This window comes from Hypoxylon fragiforme, assembly GCF_022984875.1.
Source record: "Hypoxylon fragiforme strain CBS 206.31 chromosome Unknown GGS25scaffold_3, whole genome shotgun sequence".
Lineage (NCBI taxonomy): Eukaryota > Fungi > Ascomycota > Sordariomycetes > Xylariales > Hypoxylaceae > Hypoxylon > Hypoxylon fragiforme.
The window spans coordinates 1,811,373-1,831,793 of NW_026054758.1; the positions used below are offsets into that span (position 1 = coordinate 1,811,373).

At 46.1% G+C, this 20,421-nt stretch overlaps 2 protein-coding genes across 2 annotated transcripts; both read left to right on the forward strand.

Moving 5' to 3' along the window:
* Positions 1–7,477: 7,477 nt before the first annotated feature.
* Positions 7,478–9,540, forward strand: GGS25DRAFT_519426 (uncharacterized protein; the record flags this gene model as incomplete). The annotated part of the gene is made up of 3 exons (XM_049263702.1): positions 7,478–7,899; positions 7,967–9,013; positions 9,087–9,540. The coding sequence occupies 3 exons, from the start codon at positions 7,478–7,480 to the stop codon at positions 9,538–9,540; spliced, it is 1,923 nt and encodes a 640-aa protein (XP_049118900.1).
* Positions 9,541–12,038: 2,498 nt separating this feature from the next.
* Positions 12,039–13,519, forward strand: GGS25DRAFT_183428 (dual specificity protein phosphatase 12). Its single transcript, XM_049256644.1, has 2 exons — positions 12,039–12,188; positions 12,245–13,519. Exons 1-2 carry the CDS (start codon positions 12,139–12,141, stop codon positions 13,290–13,292), a joined length of 1,098 nt encoding a protein of 365 aa, XP_049118901.1. The 5' UTR covers positions 12,039–12,138; the 3' UTR covers positions 13,293–13,519.
* The last annotated feature ends 6,902 nt before the right edge of the window (positions 13,520–20,421 follow it).

Genomic DNA, 20,421 nt, shown 5'->3' on the forward strand with positions numbered 1-20,421 from the left:
ACAACCTGTTCGTGCACCGCGAAGTGACTCGAAACTTACAGTAACATACAGCATGCATACAACATCATTGATGTATGCCACTAGGAATCGTGTTTGCTGTTGGCCGGCCATAGGGTGCTTAGGGTGTCGCTGTAATACATGATGTTGGGTACTAGCATACCTGCTTACCTACATATGTAGGATACATATTGTAAATATCTGTGCATCTATTGATTGCCGAATACATAGTATCTATACATATAACTACATGCTAGACTCTTTTCAGTCAATGGGGGTCTTTTTTCTTCCTTCTTCTCCCTTCAGCTGAAGAGAACAAAAGTTACAAAACATCCTTTATATTCTTTAGCCCTTGGAAGCTACTGGTTTTAGTGGCATACTAATTACGGAGATTCCCTCCAGCTGGGATTTTAGTATTATGCAATTCATCAAGAAGAGAGAAAGGAAGGGATGGATGGAGTGAAAGGGGGCGATAACTAAAGGGTTCATCTTTGAAAGCAACGATTCAGAACCTTGCCTGCATTTCCATTTCCATTTCCTTGCTTATGGCGGTGTAGGTACAATACATTTTCATTAAAGTAGTTTATAGGTAATTATCTAACCTACCTAACCTACCATCTTACCCACTTGGCACTTCAATGTTGCTATTCCCCATTTCCAACAAGACGGGAATATCTCATACAGAGTCATACTATGTAGTAATAACGCGTGTACCTGATTCCATCCTTGATTTCCGCGATGATAGTTCCGATTTTTTAATCTGCCTAGTGTTTACACTAATGATAAAGTCCTCGTGGCTTATGCAAGCTAGCGGTCCCCATTGTCCGCAGCTGGATTACAATTCTCTTAGTAAGGGTTCGAAGCCATGTGGTCAAATTACAAGGTCTAGACCTGCAAAATCATGTCCTACTACGCATGTATTCGTATGCTGGAACGAAGTGCGAATACCACGGATGGCTGTCCTTTGTCTGAGCCAAGGATCCTAAGGTCTTGGTGCGGATTCGAAATCTTGTTAGCCTCGGAATAGTTCAATTCAAGCACCCAGCCTAGCCAGCCCTAAATAGGGGAGATGCCCTAGGTACCTTAGGAGTAGGCTGAGTAGATATGTATCCACGGGTATGAAGATATGTATGATTACGTTATGGACCCCCAATTCTGTCCCCTTCTGCTAACCACCGTATGTACAACTAACTATCCGGCCTTCCAACCCAATGGAAGGGTAGTCGAATGGTTTGATTAAATGACGATGTGATAGGAAGTACTACATAAATGTAACTTCTTTCATTGAACTAAAGAAGTGCCTAGCAATAAAAGCGTTCCCCAGACCATGGATATAGATTCAGCACAACCAATCATGTCTACAGGATTGATCAGTTTGGGAAGTATTCAACCGCACATGGCGAAGCATAGACCACCTACATGCTACCCTAGGTAGGTATTTATGTATGTACGCATTGTCTGAAGCCCGGAGAGGTTCCCTATTCGAGGCATATATTACCGCGAAGGCCCGGTTGTTTCTTCCGCCCCCTGATCTAGATTACGGCACGGAAAAGATAAACGTTTGTCCAGGGGCCCGGAAACTCGACCATGATTACTTTTCTCGAAATTGTTCGTGCTAGACCCCACACAATCTATATAGAATGTTAAAATGACAACTTGGCAATAGATTAACGTCTTAGGGTCAAAGATTCGAAGGTACATGCCTCCTAAAGCAACCTTGCTGCGTCGTCAATTATCTGTGATATGAGATTTGCTAGGCTGAGATAGCACAAGGGGCGGATGCTACCGGGCGAGCGGAGGACCCACTGTCCTCAGCCAGTCTCTCAGATCTTGCATTACCAAGTGGCAATGAGATCTTCGGCATTTTTGACGTCTTAGCGCCTCGCTTTGCACCCATTCGGCCCTACGTAAGGAGACTCACGAATCATGTCTCAGTCTCGAACAACGAATGCCGCTCGGCGCGAAGCAAAGTCACTGCACTGTGACAGTGTGCCTGCGTCCGTCGTGCGCGGCTCGCCTGTCGTCTGCCGAAGTAGCACGCAACCTTACACACAATTAGATTCCCAATTTGCGCCTCACTCACGTCCAGGTCTAAGTGTAACTGTGGAGCCAATCTTGTCAAACGAGGCCCAGATTCAGAGAAGGGGGAACAAAAGCTTGACAGTCCAAATACCTACCTACCTAAGGTTAGGTTACCACATATAATGTAGTATTGTGTAGGTAATCACCATCGTGAAACCCTTGAACCTCTCCTAGCTATGTTTCTCTTGTGCGTATACACAGAGCTCTAGAAACCTTGGCGAGTATCAACTGGAATGTTCTACATAGAGGTAGGTTATCACGGCCGGGTTTTCATTCAAATGATATCACGAATAGTACAGTACGGAATTTTCCCGCGGTGTAATCATAGACGTGCAGAGAAGCTCCCTGAGTCCCTTTGATTGGATGGTGTGGCGTTAATGATATATCCCTACATGTAGATATATGTTGATTGCCATCCCTTGATTTTCGTTGCCCTACCACAATGGTTACACAGTTTCAGGGAATACTTCAATACATGGAGCCTTATATGATGATATACACCTACATACAGTGCAATGCATACCAACATGTAAGTAGATAATAAGGCGAGACACTAATGATGACTCTAAGCAGCGTGCGGGACTAATCTCGATTAGTGCAGTATAAGGCGCATGAGATGGAAGCCCACATGACTGATAACGTGATGTTGCCAAATTACTTGTTGGAAGAGTTGTTTGATTCTACATGTTTAGTATATGTTAGCTTCGATTTGTTGATTGATATTCGATACTTGTGAGGAAGCTAATGATGTAGTATATTAGCATAAGTAGGTACCTAGGGAGGCATTCTTCTCGTCCATTTAATCACATCGCATCTGATTCAGGCCTAGTCATTGCTTATATCTACTTAGTATCATCATTAGCAAAACTCTCACCTTGCCAGCTATCCTTACCTCGTGCAAGATTATATGAAGTTGAGAGCAGGCAATCTAAGTTTGGAACCCAGTGCGGCTCAACAAGGTGAGCTTAGATCTGGCAATGTTGCCACGCGATGGAGCAACCGAAATCATACTGTAAAGCTTTAATAAGACTTTATCTATACATGGTCGTACGGGCTAATCGTGTTTTGTTTGATAAACGACCCAGTCAGAAGGCATTATCGTTAAAATATGATCGGAGGTGACAAAAGCCAAGTTGGAGGCGCTTAATGAATGTCCCTGCGACATTTGTAGGCGCGCGTAGATGCTCAAAGCGATTGGGTCATCGAGAGTTTATCCTTGGGGTAAGAATGGCCAAATTACATACATGCCTAGGGTAGTTATTCGGGAACTTTCGATACGCTGAATATAATAGGCTCTGTATAGTCAGTCTGACTATATGTATATAGTGTTCAAGTATGTAAGGTGTTTTGATGTTTCAAGGTTCGAATCAGAACATTGAATGGGTGATGGATCACAAACAAGTTGTGAATGATTTCGGTGTCTTAAGTAAGCGTTCTGCAGATAAGATATAAAGTTTGGGTAATTTCGATTCCCTCTTACAAGCATAGGTACCTTGTAAAGTCAATTAGCAGGGAAACAAGGGAAACAAGAACATCGAAGTCATCATAGTGATGCTTAACTACATAGTAAGAACCTTGAATGAGGGGAGTGAGGAGATGGGAGGGGTTCTTCAACTCTACTGTCAAAGGCAAGACCCTGCGGAGCCAATCGTGGTGCGGGGGACAGCTTATTAGCTTGTCTCATCCCTACGGCCTAAAAGAAGGCTTGTAGGGCTGAGGAGAAACTTTGCAGGTCTGAAATCTAAGAAAAAATTGTGTGGTTGTGAGATTCCGTTTGCTAATACATCTTGCTATGTACATACCTGTATGTAGGTACATTAGTGGTATGTACTTCGTACCCGGGTACATAAAATGTATAACCTGTACATCAAATATCACTTAGACTATGTACAATACATCATCATGTATGTATACCCAGCCTGTAACCCAGGTCCTAGGGTATGATAGTACATAGTAGACGGCGATATTCATTACATTGTTACACTCCAGATGTCTGTGTCTACATACATATTCTTTATACCTAGTACCCTTTGTCTATTTTTGCGACGTCAACTTTAGACGATTTATGCACGTCCACTGCACAGATTCCTATTAATTCCATATAAGCGTCCCACATGCCACCCATATGAATCTAGTGAATTCTGATTTGTCCATTCGTACATATTGCGCCATGGTGATCTATCCGCGTTGTAGTAAATAAAGTAAGCCACGGTCAGACTTTTGATAGAAGATAAAATCAGACTGCCTAGCATAACTATCTCAGTGCTGTAGGTATCGTGCAAGCCAACGATATCCTACCACCATTGTTTCACGTTTCATTAAACGGTGAATCTGCCTAATACGGTGCTCGGCCAATTTAGTCATCTAAAACTCGATATACCGTAGTCATCCCCGGCCCTATTTGGCTGTTTAGCACTTGCGCCGGTAATACAAATCGGTAGGCGAGGATTGAGGTTCTAATCAATATTATCAATAGTAATATTCAGGTTTGTTAAAACTTAAGACACTATTTGCCTCGGTATCTGGTGTAGAAAGTCGCCCACATGAGGTACTATTTAATTTCCAAAGCCTATATAAGGCTCTATAAGGCTGAAGACCCCATCTCTACCATAACCACCTGATTGATGAGGCTCAATTTGGATTTAATGACCGGCTCCAACCACGCTCCGGTAGTAGTGAGGTGGGATCGTGCTGAGTTGATGCGAAATTACCATGGCCGAACTGTAGACCGCCTCTCAAGACTCCATTATTTGATAGACCACAGGGGCGGAAGAACCCAGTGTGTCGTTGCAAAGGGACAATGAAGCATCTCCATGCAATTAGGGGATGCGTGTCATGTAGTGGTACTGAAGCACACATGAACATCGTTCGATGATCATCGCATTACTACATGCAATGTTCTCTCCGTGATTTATAGAACTCATTCATTGCACGTCTGTATACATACTAGGTAAGACGAGGGATACCATTGGATAGGGCTAGTTCATAATTTGAGACATGCTTGAAGCACCCATCATCATATCTTTTTGAATAAATCAGCGTTGGTGAGTAGGTATACCGACTACGACTATAAATACGATACTTCTTCAATGTTGCTCTTAATGATAAGACATCTAGACACATCATTGATCTTCACAGATACATACAGCACCTTGGGAAGTTGGGAGACACCAGGCGGGACCAGTACAGGCACAGGCTTCATACCTACATAGTACTAGCTTACCTACCTACTTACCTAGGTATGCACTAAGTAGTAAGTATGTACGATACAATATGCACCTCTCAATCAATATTTCTTGCCTGACCAAAGGTACACGCTGCCCATAATCCATTACATGTAAGCATCGTATACTCCAATTTAGGACCGAACCCTTTACTGGAAGGCGAGCTGTAGGTAATCAGGTAGTGCAGCCCTGTGCCGGGCTTGGGAGTGCATCAATCCTACCACCACAAATTTACATTGGCATTGAATGTACATATGTATGGATCAATGAGTTCAATGTGTTCAATGTTTACAAGAATATGTACTACATCCATCTTAGCATTGATCCTACATGTAGGTACTACATATATGTAATATGTAGTTATGTACATATGTAGGTACTGCTACTGTACTCAGTGCTGCTGTTGATGTAGGTACAATGTAAATGTATTACATGTATGTATGTATGTATGTAAGTACATATGTACATGTATGCAGGTATGTACAGATGTAACCTGAAATATCCACTAACCTAGTAAAACTCATGTGGTAGTGGCCCACTTCAGATGTCCCTCCCGTTGACCAAAGAGTGGATCCACCCATGGGAAGTTCCAGTGAACCTTGCTCTTCATGGCACACCCCAGGAGGTAATCCCAAGACTCCTTTCTACGCCCCCAGGTACGTACTGTTGTAGCCTCTTTCCCTTTCTTCCCTTTTTCCTGCATCCCACTCAATCCACACCCTCCCCCCTTGCCAACTCTTTTTGCCCTAATAAAAGACCCACCTAGAGTACGACAGACCAGGTACATTAGGTACTATGACTAGTGTAGCCCTGGCAGCGAACATTGAATATCCACTCTGAGAAGCCACCTTTGTAGGGCCCGCGCTAGAAGAGAAATCTACCCAGATGGGCTGAACGGACAACCCACGCACGTAGGCTGGTAGGGCGGTTTCGTTACGTGAGTGTGGGTTTGGTCCTTCTGGAATCTAGTTTTAATATGCACCTAACTCGCCCCTCTTCAACTTTCTGGTAAACCTTTCAGAAAAAAGTGCTGATGTAGAATGGATTCTTACGAGCGTCTGGCAAACCCTGTATAATCGCCTACCTCATCGTCCCTATTCCATTTGAAGAACTGGTAACAGACTTCCATAACAGACTTCCATAACTCTTCGACCTTCCCAGCCCTACCTTACCCTACCCTTCCCCCCTCCCTCACCCCAAACTTGTCCTGCTATATCCTACTACCCCATTATCTAAAACCTATCTCTATTAATTCCACGGCAAATTTATTATATACTTTATACATAGACAGTACACCAACAACACAACACGAACCATTACCGCATTACCGTGGAGAAAGAGAAGAATAAAAAAGAAAAAAAGAAAATCAAATCAAGAAATCAAAAGAGGCAAGGATTTCGAATTTCGAAATTAAGATAATTGGTTTAGCTCGAATTATTTCGGCCAACAAGGAATACCTTCGTCGAATCCCTTCGTCTAACCTTATTATTCTTTAAGCTTCAGCTACCTGCACCTCTTCGTTTTATTTTTATTTTTATTCTCAGTGTTACTTTCTTATTTATCTATAGCTGAGCTAAAGCCCAAAGTAACCCATCTCAACTTTACCTCACATACACCTCGATTGTTTTTTTTTCCCAAAAAGAGGCCTCGGCGTGCATTTGCTTTTCCCTTTCTCTTCTTTGGGTCCATATCGCATATCCGGTGTATTATCATCGTGTTACTTTTATTTACATGTTTATTATCATGACTCTTTACGATTTTCAACTGTCTTAGAAATACCCTCGCACCATTTTCTACTCTTCAGATCAAAAGTCCCTTTGGCGACACAGATACCTCGTCAACTTACACAGTCGACGCCGGCACTTCCGATGCGAAATATTGCCACCATTGTCTCCACGATATCATACCCCTTGATTTAGGTCCGATTTATTGTTGGCTGCCGTTTAGTCGTCCGCAGAAACGCAATTACCGCCTCACCGACTCCACAAGCCCATTATATGCTCCTATCCCTTTCCCAGGCAGCCACTTGTACATCGGCTTGAATAAACCAGTCCCCTCGATTACCCATTTGTTCAGCTACTCACTTCAGCACTAAGCCGTGGCGATCTTACTATTGGATCACGTTCAACGAGGTCAGCTTCGTTTGTTCGAGTCTTTGGTAGGGGGAACACAAGATGGAGATCCCGGGCAGATATGCACCGAGGGAGCCAGGAGGCTCACCGCCGGCCATATACATCGAGGGTTCCAACCACTTTGACCATTATGGAGGGTCGGGTCGTTCCCATATGCAATCGAGATTCTCGCCAACCCTTTCTTCCTCTACTCCCATGCCGATAGCTAATAGCCGCCGTCGCGCCGAAGACGACGCGCCGCCACCATTACCTCCCCCTAAGTACCTTCCTGGTTTGGCACAGCCAGGTCCTTCCAGACATGACCGTATTCCTTCAATTGATTCGAATGCGAGCTGGGAAAGCACAAGACCAGAATCGGATTTTGATCGACCCCGGTTTGGTAGGGCTGATAGTGACCGCGGGACGGTACGTCCTCAGAGAGACGAGGGCTACCACAGCCTCAACTCCACGATCTCCTCGTTAGGGTATGCGATTATATACTATCACAGCATAGGCTATAGTAAGATGACTAATTATTCTTATTTTGTTTAGATCGCACGACTCTCTTCCTAAGAAATTATTCATGTCCCACGACCAGTACCAGTTCAACAGGCCGAACAGTAATGATTATGACTCGAAACTAATCAAGAAGCTGGATTCTCGACGGACATTCGACAACCGGTCCCCGCCAAGACGTTCAGCGCTCGGCGCTGCTGCAAACAATGCGAGCTCGAGCATGCCTAGTCACGAACATCGCCTGCAACCTCAATTAACGCCTCTCTCCCTCCCCATCCGCTCGAGTAACAAGTTAGTTATCGATTCTCCAGGTCGTTATACCGATACCCCTCCACAATCTGCCATCTCATCATGTGGCCCGTCGTTCTACGGGGCGCCTAGTAGTGAATACCGTTCGCCCATTGAACCTATAGATCTGGATCGGTCGCCATTCGCGCGAACGAGAAGGAACAACAGTGGCTCAGTACCTGATGATGCAACTATTTCGACGCATAGTAGTTACGACAACGGAGATGACAACGACTTCCCAATGGAGGACAGGCCCCAAATAGAGCATCAAGCCATTGGACTGAAGAGGAGGGCGTCTTCACCACCTGGCGATGATATGCCAATGCAAGGCATGTCAGGGTCATGCAACCTACTCCGACATCGCGAGGGCGCATCGAGGTCATCACCAACCCCGCGCCTCTCCGGCATTCCCCCAAGTTCTATGCCTTCTATTCCACCCGCGGCGCGAAGTGGATCCTTCGCCTCGAATGCCTCCCTACCTATTGCTCTTTCGAGTATGAACTCGCTTTCTGTTAGATCCCCTGGTGGCTTGTCAAGTGGGGGACTTTCCCCCATTGACGTGATGTCAAGCTCATCTTACAACAACATGTCAAACTCCATTGGTCACTCGCCACGCGTTTCCCTTGCGCGTGTACCCCATCAACGTAATATTAGTAGCGAAACACGACGGCTCGCATCGCCCCGCAAAGTAAGCGAGGTACCCAAGGCGGGGATTTCAAAGATACCTGGCGGGTTTTACATGTGTGAATGCTGTCCCAAAAAGCCAAAGAAGTTCGAGACAGCAGAAGAACTTAGGTGAGTGACTGTCTCGCCTCTCTGAATATTTGGATATATATCTGTATTTTCATATTTTCTAACCAATTTTCAGCGCACACGAGGCAGAGAAACAGTACGAATGTTCGTTTTGTGGCAATAGATTCAAGAACAAGAACGAAGCCGAGCGACATCAAAACAGTCTTCATGTTAGACGGCATAGCTGGTCTTGCTCTGCGTTGCTCCTTCAGCGTTATGACCGGGCATTTCACGAGAGTACAAATCGACCTGGAGAAGCTGATGTGTGTGGATACTGCGGAGACGAATTTGAGCGCCACGGCGGCGTCGGGCGCGCACGACAACCTACTGAGCAAGATTGGGAGGACCGATTAAGACACCTTCAAGAGGTGCATAAGTTCCGCGAATGCAATTCGAGTAAGAAATTCTACCGGGCAGATCATTTTCGACAGCACCTTAAGCATAGCCACGCGGGTACTAGTGGGAAATGGACGAATATGTTGGAGAATGCCTGCATGCTCGATGAGGAACCTCCACAACCATCAAGATGAGCGAATTGAGCCGGCTAGTAGCGACGTGTTGGGTAGCAATACTGCGCGGGGTTCTCAAGGGAAAGGAGAGCCTATAAGCTATGGGTGCGCAATATTCGGATAGATTGATTTGTTGGTTTGGGGTAGATGCCCATGGATGCACGACAGGCAACCCTACAATTGGTCGCTGAGACAGAAAGGATCAGTCGGAGTAAGACTTGACCTAGGACCAGCCTGGCTTGCTTTGCCGATCTCCCGTCCGCTGGATAGTTCCTCACAAAGGTACAAATATGAGATGGTCGCCTGTGGTACGGACACGAAATTGATACAGGGCAAGTTCAAACTGGAAGATTTTGGACTTTGCTCAACTACATCATTTATTCCAGCGTATCCACCTACCTACTTAGGGTACGAGGCGCCACCAAGGTGAAGTGGGATTTGGTAGAACGGGTTCCACGGCATCAATAGATGGTTTATGAGATTCAGCTGCTTGCTGACGGGACTGTTCCATTCCAACGGGTATTCGTCTCTTGGCATACCTGTTGAGAAGGAGCTCGTTCAATGCTGATTAGAAGAGTCAGCTTGTTGAACATAGTCCACATAAAAGGAAAAGCTCTACAATTTTGCAAGAAGAAAAAAAATCAGAAATATTTTACTTGAAGGTCCTGTGTTTTCCGTATCTTGAGCTCAACGTACTTTGCATAAAAAAATGACCTACATATGTAGTAGTGTTGGCGTCCCATACCGATGCTCCAGAGATGAGAGGGTACTCGGGATCTTTTGAAGCGGAGCGAGTAAGCTGACCTAGATTCTGCTGACTTTAATGTTACCTACCTAGGGTAGTCGGTGACGTGAAGTTTGTTTCCCTATGATTGTGTCTCTATTGATTGCAGGTGCCTACATAATACATGGACATCGCCTAACCTACTAGGTAGTAAGTAGGTACCTACCTACCTAGTTTGGAATCTTTGGATTATATCTACATCTGTATATTTTCGGTCACATTGGCCCCCTTTGCATACATACCCGGCAATCTGCACAGTTGCGCCAAAATATTTATCTTGAGAACTATCTAACCTACTAGATAAGAACTATGCCATATTGAATTTGCATGCCCAAGCATCTGACATAATGATCGTAGTAAACTCCAGACTATGTTTGGGTTCCTTTGCTTTCTTGAATATATATGGCCGGCAAAGGTAACTTGCCGCCATATAGATATAATAACTCAGCTTAGGCTGTTTCCAAATGTTACGAGTAGGTCTGCAGCCAAGCAAGCAAGCAAGCAAACAAGCAAGACGAGGAATAAATAAGTGAAAAAAGGGGGGGTTGGCTTTGGGGTGTGAGGAGTTTCCTGTTAGAACAAATGAAGGAGACCTTTAATACAATGGAACGAACGATCTTTGCAGGCAACCGAAATTTTTCGCGGGTACTCTAAGGTGGAAGGGTACAATACATGCATATTGACCTCTATGCAAGCCATGTATAAGTAGACTAGCGTTGGATTAGGTAGGTATCTGAAAATGCCAGGTGCGTCATGGGCGGGTTCGGGTCGTTTTTGTTACAACGACGCCCCCCCTTACCCCTAAAAAAAAAAAAAAAAAAAAAAGGTCGCCAGCCAAAAGGTATCTTTGCAAGAAGCTGGGCTGACCATTCCGAACATGTGGCAATCGAATTACCAAGATAATTTATGAGTCAGTTCCAAACAATGAGACATGGGGCTATGAACTGGTTTTGAGTCAGGGAATATTAAAACAATGCCTAGAGGACTAGTTATACGTGGATAATACATTAATAGTACCTACCTAGGTAGGTATATGAAATACATGCTATGTAGTATAACATGGGGTAAGAGAACCTTGGATATTTGATTGAAACACACAAGAAGAATTGGCATAAGTGCATGTACCTAATACCTCGATGTTAATGTTTCAATGTGACCTAGCGACAGCAAAATATTACATAGGAGTGTAGGTACCTAGTACCTGGGCCTGTACATACTAGGTAGTAACATACAAACGTACAATCTGACGAATGGTTGCATTTTGGGCTTTGGTTTCCCCATGGATGTTCCATTGGACGGGAAGTTGGGAAATGCCGCTAGGATTCAAGCGGGAAGCTGCAAGTCAAACCACCTTACCTGCGTATTATACTCATAGCGGATTAGCGCGGGCGGGGCAGGCCTTACGCGTCACATGACTCAGCCCTACCGGGAAGGAAGAAGAGGTTAAAACAGAACATAAAGTTTGAAGCTGCTAAGCCAAAGTACCTAGGTACTAGAGTGTACCTAGTGTCTTTGAGAGGGAGTTTAAATTGCACAGCCGCAGACGCCACATTGAATTCGTATGTGAGGCGGCGTTGGCTAGAGCCATCTAGATCCATTTTTTCCTTCCCACCTGAACTTGGAAATATCAAGTGAATAAAAGGACGAGTCTCATTATCAGAAGCCTTTTGTTTAATGTCTAATATACACCTAGGTACCTAAATACGTTGAATATTTGAAAACAGACAAACCTCTATTGATCCTATTATATTTCCTGAACATCGGATTTGACATATCCTAAAAGTTTCCAGCATCATACAGCGAGGCCAAGACCCTTGGTCTACGTACCAAGCAAAATGGCGATGATCTCTAGGGTACCCGGAGACGAAAATCTCTACGTAGGAGGGTAATTTCTAGCCCATGAAAGTCTCACCCTGGGTATGAGCTGACTTGCGCCTTCAGAGTCTGGGCCCTTGACCCTGAAAGCCAGCGTCGTCAACTTCAACCTCACACAATCACGCACGTGCTTTCCCTCTTCAAGTACTCCTTTGACAACGAGGGCGAGGAAGCCAAGTCGTACAAGCGTATGAGCATTGACATTGATGATGACCCGGACTCCGACCTGCTAGTTCATTTTCCGTCCGTCGTGCGCTTCATCGAGAATGCTCTGCATCCGCCAAGTAGTGGCGTGGTGGACGCAGATAGGTCCGAAGACACCGCCTCTCCTCGGGGGGTTTTTGTGCACTGTGCGATGGGCATATCACGATCTGTGACCTGCGTGATGGCGTATCTCCTCTACAAGTACCCTCACCGATACGGAGGCAAGCAGCAGGTTTCCCCCCCGTCGGCTGCGTCAGCGGCTCAGCGTCGGCAGACTTCCAGCGATGCTGTAACGAAAGCGCTAGAGTGGGTCCGCCAGGGTCGCGCATCAGCAGCACCCAATGAAGGCTTCATTGACCAGCTTCAGCTGTGGTGGGAGATGGGCTGCCCTGCTGACCACGACAAGGCCGTGGAACATCATCCAGTGTACCAAAAATGGCTGTACGAAATCATGTTGGAGGAATCCCGGGACTGTAACATGGCGCCCGACACGAAATACATCCGGTTCGAGGATGAGGTGGGGCAAGGCCAGGAAGCTACCGCAACAGAAGCGGACAAGGAAGATGGCAAGGAGGTTCGATGCAAGAAATGTAGACGCGTACTTGCAACCCCAAAATTCGTGTTGTCGCATGGGCCGGAATCTTCCAACTGTGCTCACATCTTTATCGACACGCTCTCCTGGATGCGGCCGGTACTGGAAGACGGTGCTCTCGAGGGCCGTCTTACCTGCCCAAATGCGAAGTGCGGCGCCACGGTCGGCCGTTACGCATGGCAAGGTCTAAGGTGTACCTGTAACGAGTGGGTAGTTCCAGCCTTTTCGCTTCAACGGAGTCGGGTTGACGAGGTTGCTCCCCGGCATATGGATGCCACTAGAGTTCGAGTGCCTCCGGTACGAAATGGTAACTTATGAGATGAGGTTGGTCATGAGGGACCTTAATTGATCATCGGTACTTTCACGCTTATGGTTCATATTTTTACTTGAGACTTCATCAAGTAAATAGGCTGCCTAGCCTGAGTGATTGCCTGAAACAGCAGTCGTACCGGTTCCTCAAATTGATACGTCAGAAGCACGAGCCAGTCAAGTTGCTGACATCCATCTAATGGCTCACCCCCCTCCAGTTCCCAGCATGTATCTTACCTAACCCGCCGCTAATATGGATGTACATCAAGGACTGGGTTCCTAGCGACAGGGCTAGCTGCCAACCTGCCTTGTCTAGCAATGTTGTACTCTCTGCTTTTCTCCGTACACACCTCCCCATCCCCATCACCTGTCTGTGAACCCACTTGGCCAGATGTACTCGCAATCAAACATCGCAGAGCACGTTGCCAATAAGGGGCTTACCCCCTTGTGGGCATAATGTCAGATGCACGACCACTTAATCGAAAAGCTGTACGCTTCCGGCATAGGGCTTACCTTTTACCCCCTTTTTAAACAAAATACCCGGGGTTACAACCTTGCTTACCGTCCTTATTCCTCAAGGGCATTCTCGGGTTTCCCATGTTCATTCGCGATCTCGTTTCGACATCCATGATCCAACAACATAAGCTCTAACTATTTGGTAGTTACATACAATACAATTACCTGGTGCTGACGCTATCGAACGGACCCCTTACCCGCAGTCTTTTTGGCTTCGGCATTGTTTGAATACCAAACGTACGAATACCTGCGTCTGATGCAAGTGGTGGAACTCCATACACTCAGCCCTCTCGGGATTAGCATGCAACTTTTTTTTTTCGCGGAGCTTATGTACTTTGGCAAATCATGCGCTGGGCCGAGATGAGATCACACGCGTCGCGTCAGCTCAACTTACATATTTGCCCGTGATGGAAACTGTCGGTGTGGACAAGGTGGGATGTACTCTATGTATCTTCAAATCACCGATATCACATCCCACATCGTGCCCCCCAACCTCCTTTTTTTTGGTCTTCTCGCAACAACATAGTGCCGTGTTTGCGGTAGATGATGCATTGCCGTATTCATTCCATTTCTGATACCTGCCTACCCCCAATCTCTTCCGCCCTCTGAAGGTATGTACGGGGATGAATGCATGGCTTGGCGATGGACACGTAGATCGACTGCAAGGCTTATGCTGACGTCAAAAGCAAGCTTGTGCCGGCCTGCATAGCTACCTACCTACTGTACCTATGTACTATTAGGTTAGATATTTAGGTAGTTGGGCCTGGGCTATCCGTATCTAGCTAATTAACCCCTTTCCGAATAAAAAAAAAGCCAAGCTTACCTAGTAGGTTTGTGTTCATTGCGGCTGAATTGATAGAGCAAATCAATATGTGATACGTATGTACGTCTGTACCATGTAGCTGCCTAGCTACCTACCTATGTATGCTTCGTGGCGCGTCGGAATTTTCCGTGGCGAATTCATTGCTGTCAACCAACACATACGTACGTACATGCTTGGTAGATAGGTAGGTAGGCAACCTCAATAAATCAGCCCTAGAATATCTATCTATCTATCTATCTACCTTTAGCTATGTATGTAGGAATTTAACCTAGATTGGTGAGTAGTTAAGTATCTTGGTATTTACTAACCTACCGTACATGGAATGAATCAGTGATCAGTGATCACATCTCACTTTATGTAGCTGTCAGCACCGTGTAAGACTCCTGACGAGGGCTAGTCAGCCCTACTTGGTTAAGTAGGTAGGTAGGTTGGTGAGGTTAGGTTAGGTTCGTTAGCATATCACATCATATAACTAACTAGTTATATTATACCTATCTAAGATTCTAGTAGGTAAGGTACGGAACTTCCCTTACGTGAAGCAATTTTTCGTCAACGGGTGTTGGGTTTTTGGTGTAACTACAACTCCACTGGTTTCCAATTGTAGGTACAATCTTCTTCCCCCCCACCCCTGCCCCTAACCCCCCTAACCCCCTTTTTTTCGCTGTTAGTGGTTTGGTGGCCGATTAATCATATTCCTGTGTAAGTGAGTGAGTGGTCTTGATATCACATCACTTACTCAGCTTCGTCGCCGGGTTCGTTTAGGGAGTTTGAGAGTTGAGGGCTTTGTCGGGATTCTAGGTACATACCTACCTAGGTTAAGTGCCCATACCTAAAGGAGGCTTGTTGTTGAGGAAGGCCAGGCATTAGTTACCTACTGTTATTCCCTCGTCCGATCGTATCGGGCTTGGTTGATCTGGGTGAACCCCTGGTTTCAAAAGCACCGCGCAGGAGTTGTGGGTTTACAGTAGCTGTGGTTGTGGTTGTTGGGAGAGAATGTACTGTGTTTGGAGGGGGAAGGAAGCTCTTTCTCTCTCTGTTCTTGCTGTATTATACGTCGCTGTTACGAGGGGCTTTCCAGTGGTAGCGCGATATGGCAGGTATACCGTGGTATGTAGATCTGGGCGACGGAAAAATCTAGAACAATATTCACGTGCCAAAGGAATCGCTGCGCATACACCTACATACATAGCTCTACCTACCTAATAAGGTATCTGGGAAGTATCAAGTATATATCTCACGCCTTCCTTCACGTAAAGCAACCAAGAAGATGATTAGTTTTACTTACTGTGTTGTTGGAAGTTTTGCACCATCGTCGAGAGAGATTGGACGAAGCTACGAGTAAGGAGGAAGGGGGGGGGGGGGGGGCGGGGGAAGAGAGTGGTGGCTTGTTTTTTCGGTTTCGCTCCCGAAAGTCGCCCGGACTTTGCGATGTTCGTTTGATTTTTTTTTTTTTTTCTTTCTTGTGGTCCGGAAAATTTTGGAGAAAGGTAGATGGTTTGTGGAAAGACTAGATAGATCTAAGGATGGACTTGTGGTTTACTAAACAAAGTATTGACTAACCTACATAACTAATGCTGTTCGTCCGTCCGTTGGCTTGCTGTTAACCCAGTCATTAATTAATACTTAGTTTGGATCTTTTTTTGCGAGGGCAGGCAAGTAGGTAAGTAGCTGGGGATACGATGGGATGGGATGGGATGGGCAAAGTGACAACTGATGGGCAGGATTTTGCGCACAGACTACAGCTGAAGTTTAGTACCTATTATGGGTGTTGGTATTTGGTGGATAAATAGGTACCTACATAGTAAGAGAGGGCAGTGCTGGTCTGGTAGGGGGTAGGTAATAGTAAGAATTGGAACTTTAAGATTGAAGTCTTTAATTTGACTTGTTTTATTCAAGATGATGTGTAGAAAGTATGTGATAGGTAAGTTACACGAATCCTGAATTACTATGTAACTCCTTCGTCGTCAACAATAGCGCAAGGCGTCGCTCAATGAAGCTAGGTTTCCACCCATCCAATGCCAAGTTATACAAGCCCTGGAGCCTCCCCGAGCCCTCTCTTTCCCCATGATCGAAAAAGGGTTAGTCGGCTTCCTCGTAGGGCAGAACAACTCCAACTTTACCTATTCCTTGCCGTAAAACATGCATTCCCAGGTAGGAGTATACCTAGGTTCGTGCATATACATATGCAAAACGGCACAGTGTCCTCGTAGGCATAACAAAACAGAGAGATGACGTTGCTCTGATAAGGCTGTTGTTTGCCTACCTACTTACTCACCTCCCTACCTACATATCTGTTGGCAGCAGCTATCTACCCAAGATTTCGTTCGACCGGAAGCTCGCCGACGGAAGGCCCCCCCAGATACTGCAGTCAGCACCGCGTATCTACATCCGCGGAAAATTGCACGACATGTGGCACAGGCTGCAAAACAAACCAGAAATACGACAGCGTTCCGTCGTATAAAATTTGGACGCACGCGCACGCGCACGCGATAGGGAACACTTGCCTTACCACCTGAAGGATCGATATGCTTTCCCCTTGCGACTGCGCATAAAGAGAGCCCTGTAGTCAAACTGGGGAATTGGGGAAGGAATGTTGGAGTACAGTAGGGCTGTTGCTTGTTTGCTTGTCACATGCATCCTAGGTATCGAAAGTTCCGTGCCCACTAAGCTCTCGCCGCTGGCAGGGCTTTGGATGATCACCTGCCATACGCGTGCTGATTAGGTAACCTATTATGCTCTCCTCGTCAACAAAGCTCCCCTAACCTAGCCTTGTCGACGTCAGCCGGGTGCCTAGCCAAACCACAGCATCATCTCACCCACGATAAGCCCCGAATAAGAGACGTGGGGGTCGGAGTGCTTATTGGGATTGTCACAAAAAGGGCAACAGGTGAGCCTTACGTAAATGTGTTGTTTAAGTGATGATCCATCACATCGCGATGCTGGTTTTGGTAATAGCCCGTTGCGACTCGGTAGACACCTACATGTAGGTAGGTAGTGGTTGTGCGGCGCACATCTTGATTTGGCTTGAAGGAATAGCTCCGGTACGTACATCCAGAAGGCTACAGGAAGTTGGATACGACTGCGGCCAACCCTTGCAAATATTAGCCTTGCCTATCCGTCGTACTCCCTCCCACCTCGGTGTGTGAGTAGAGGGGAAATAGACCAAGGTAGGTACTTATGAAACGGCGGACTTCCGGTTCTGGCCTCCAATGTATTGTATGTACCTACCTAGTAGTAAGCTCAATGATTAATGCACCCAGATTGAGAGTTAGATTGGTTCGCCTAACCATTGGGATCTTGCAAAGATCTCACTTCGGATGGCCCGCGCTCCCATCCATCCTTTTTTGTTTTTCTCCCCCAGCTTCTGTTTTCGGGTAGTGTGTTAAATCCGAATCAATAATATTTGCTTCCTAGGTACCTAGGTATAGTTATTGCCCTCGCTCCGGCTGCGTTTAGATTGGTGGGCGTTCCGACCTGCAGCCTGTGAGATTGTGTGTGTTTTATCTTTGTCTTCACGAATTATTGATGTTATGGGCAAAACTCCGATATTTTTGGACGTGAAACTTTCGGGATTTCCGGATCGTGACTTGTCATTCTTTGTGTTCGCTGCTGGTAGGACCCTTTCCGAAGAAGAAGAAGAAGAAGAAGAAGAAAATAGGGGTAAAACATGAGCCTGACGTAACACCCTCGCATTACAAAGGTAGCACAGCATAGAGCTAGCTAACCAGGTATTAAGATGCACCAGGGTGGGATTTCATACGTAGGACGAAGAGTTATCACGATAGGTATCTGTAAATTGATTCGGTAAAGGCCGGGCCGAAGCTGAGGTAGTCATATTCGTGATTCTGGCATTGACTTCCATGCCGGTTCAGTGAAAAAGTCCGAAATTGATAGCAGATAATCCATCAAAATCAAAATCAAAGCTATCGCCTTAAACCTTCAACTGAATCCTTGGTCTGAAAATGAGATGAATCCTACCTAGGTACCTAGGGATGGCTATTCGCCAAGACAAGCCACCACGTTTTCAAGATTGTTTCGATTGAGCCGTACATAGGGCTAGCCTCCAGCCCTACGCAGTCTAGAACTCAAGAGGCGCAGCAGTAATACCAGCCATATTCGTGGAAGGTAAGGGATTTACCTGTGTTACGTGCCTCAAATCGCTTTTCCTGGCAGGAATAGGCGACAACTGTGTGACCGGCCAGTGCCTCGTACCTCAGCCCTGCAAGTCTCACTTTGAGGCCTGAAACAGTTAGAGGAGTTTTCCTCCTGGGAAGGACAACCCCCCCCTTTTAGTCAAGAATTGCGTGCGTCCGGATTCGGTGTCGGTGTAACTTTCAATGCGGATCCGTAAAGCGGAGCCAGTTCCGGGCAATCGTCCGTTATGCAACGTCTCGGCACCTCCGCAACCTTTAGCGATCGAGAATATATATGCCGATCACAAAGTTTCGTCTTTGAAGTAGCCTATCGGCGTGACTTTTGGAATGTAAGTCTAAGACCAAATACAGAGTAGGTGGTACAGCTTGGGTACCCAACACAAGCATGAAAGAGTGATGAGTAACTGTTTCACGTCTGCTTGCGAATAAAGCAGATACTTCAGATGCCGTTTAACCTAGGAATTGGGTTGCTTAGTTGCATTGAGTGTGTTGATGTTGACTCACTGGCGCATCCGGGTGTTATTCCGGTGCCTTGTGGTAAAGTTGGTCCTCAGGAAATCCCTCTCAAAACCATGTCATACACTGAATAAGAGGTGGACATATCGACCCAGTGACCTCCCAAGGTCACATAACCCTCTATAACCGGTCAGCTTGGCTAATGTATGAATGTGCGAAAGCCTTCCGATTGCTTTCCATCAGTCTAGCATCGCTATAGAAACCCTTGTATCATAGTCGTAACTCGTCAATAGCACCCCGCAGCTAACTGCAGTTGGGGTGTACAATTACTACCAAGTGATTCTGAGGCCCATGGGGTGTCTGTAAAGATGATGCATGAAGTGTTCAAATCTAAGTCATGAAGGATTCGCAGAGGGGTGTGTTCAGTTGAAGTGTCAGCACTAACATGCGTCTCCATGTTAGACGGCCCCGCGTAAGTACGTAGGCACCTAGCAATGGGATAGCCCGGTTAATGAGCCGAACTGAAGCAGGCGTGCTGGATGAATATTCTCTGGCGGAGAAATACAAAGTAATATGTAAAGAGTAGACCAGTCTGTGTGGTAGGGATAGGCACAAGATGAAATGTAGGCCTGTGGTGGGACGCTGCATAACTCAACGGCGTTGTGCTTTGGCCTTGTGTGAGGAGAAAGACCGAGATTCCAGTTGTACCTAAAACGTAGCAACCATCCAGCTAAGTCCCTGAGCAGTAATTCAAAACGGTGACCTAAACGGAACGAAGACGTAGATGGTGGTGCTAGGTAAGACGGCCTTGTCGAATGCAGCCTGCTAATCTATTGTGAGTGAATATTGCACTGCATGTTGCAGTAGCCAAAAAGTTGGCCTGCTACATCACCGATCGTCACGGCTACCACAGTTAGTATCGCCGGACAACAATAATGGCTTAGAAAAGGCCGAGATCGCTCATATAGTTGGTGCTACCTATTATAAGGCTGACGGCAAAATATATGCCCAGGGACTTATGTTCCACTCGTTCAGAGAACACCCGAATATGGCCGGATCAGATCAGCTTGTGGGACTAGATTCATGCTGCACCTTATGCTGCACGCTGAAGGTAACCTTTTTCGTGGTGTCGTAAAACCTTCCTAAACCGGCGACGAGATGGCTTGTCCGCTTGCAGGAGACATGTCAA

Coding starts and splice junctions, on each gene's coding strand:
- GGS25DRAFT_183428 (XM_049256644.1), top strand. CDS start 12,139: ATGGCGATGATCTCTAGGGTACCCGGAGACGAAAATCTCTACGTAGGA. Junction 12,189..12,244: donor GAAAATCTCTACGTAGGAGG/GTAATTTCTAGC, acceptor TTGCGCCTTCAG/AGTCTGGGCCCTTGACCCTG.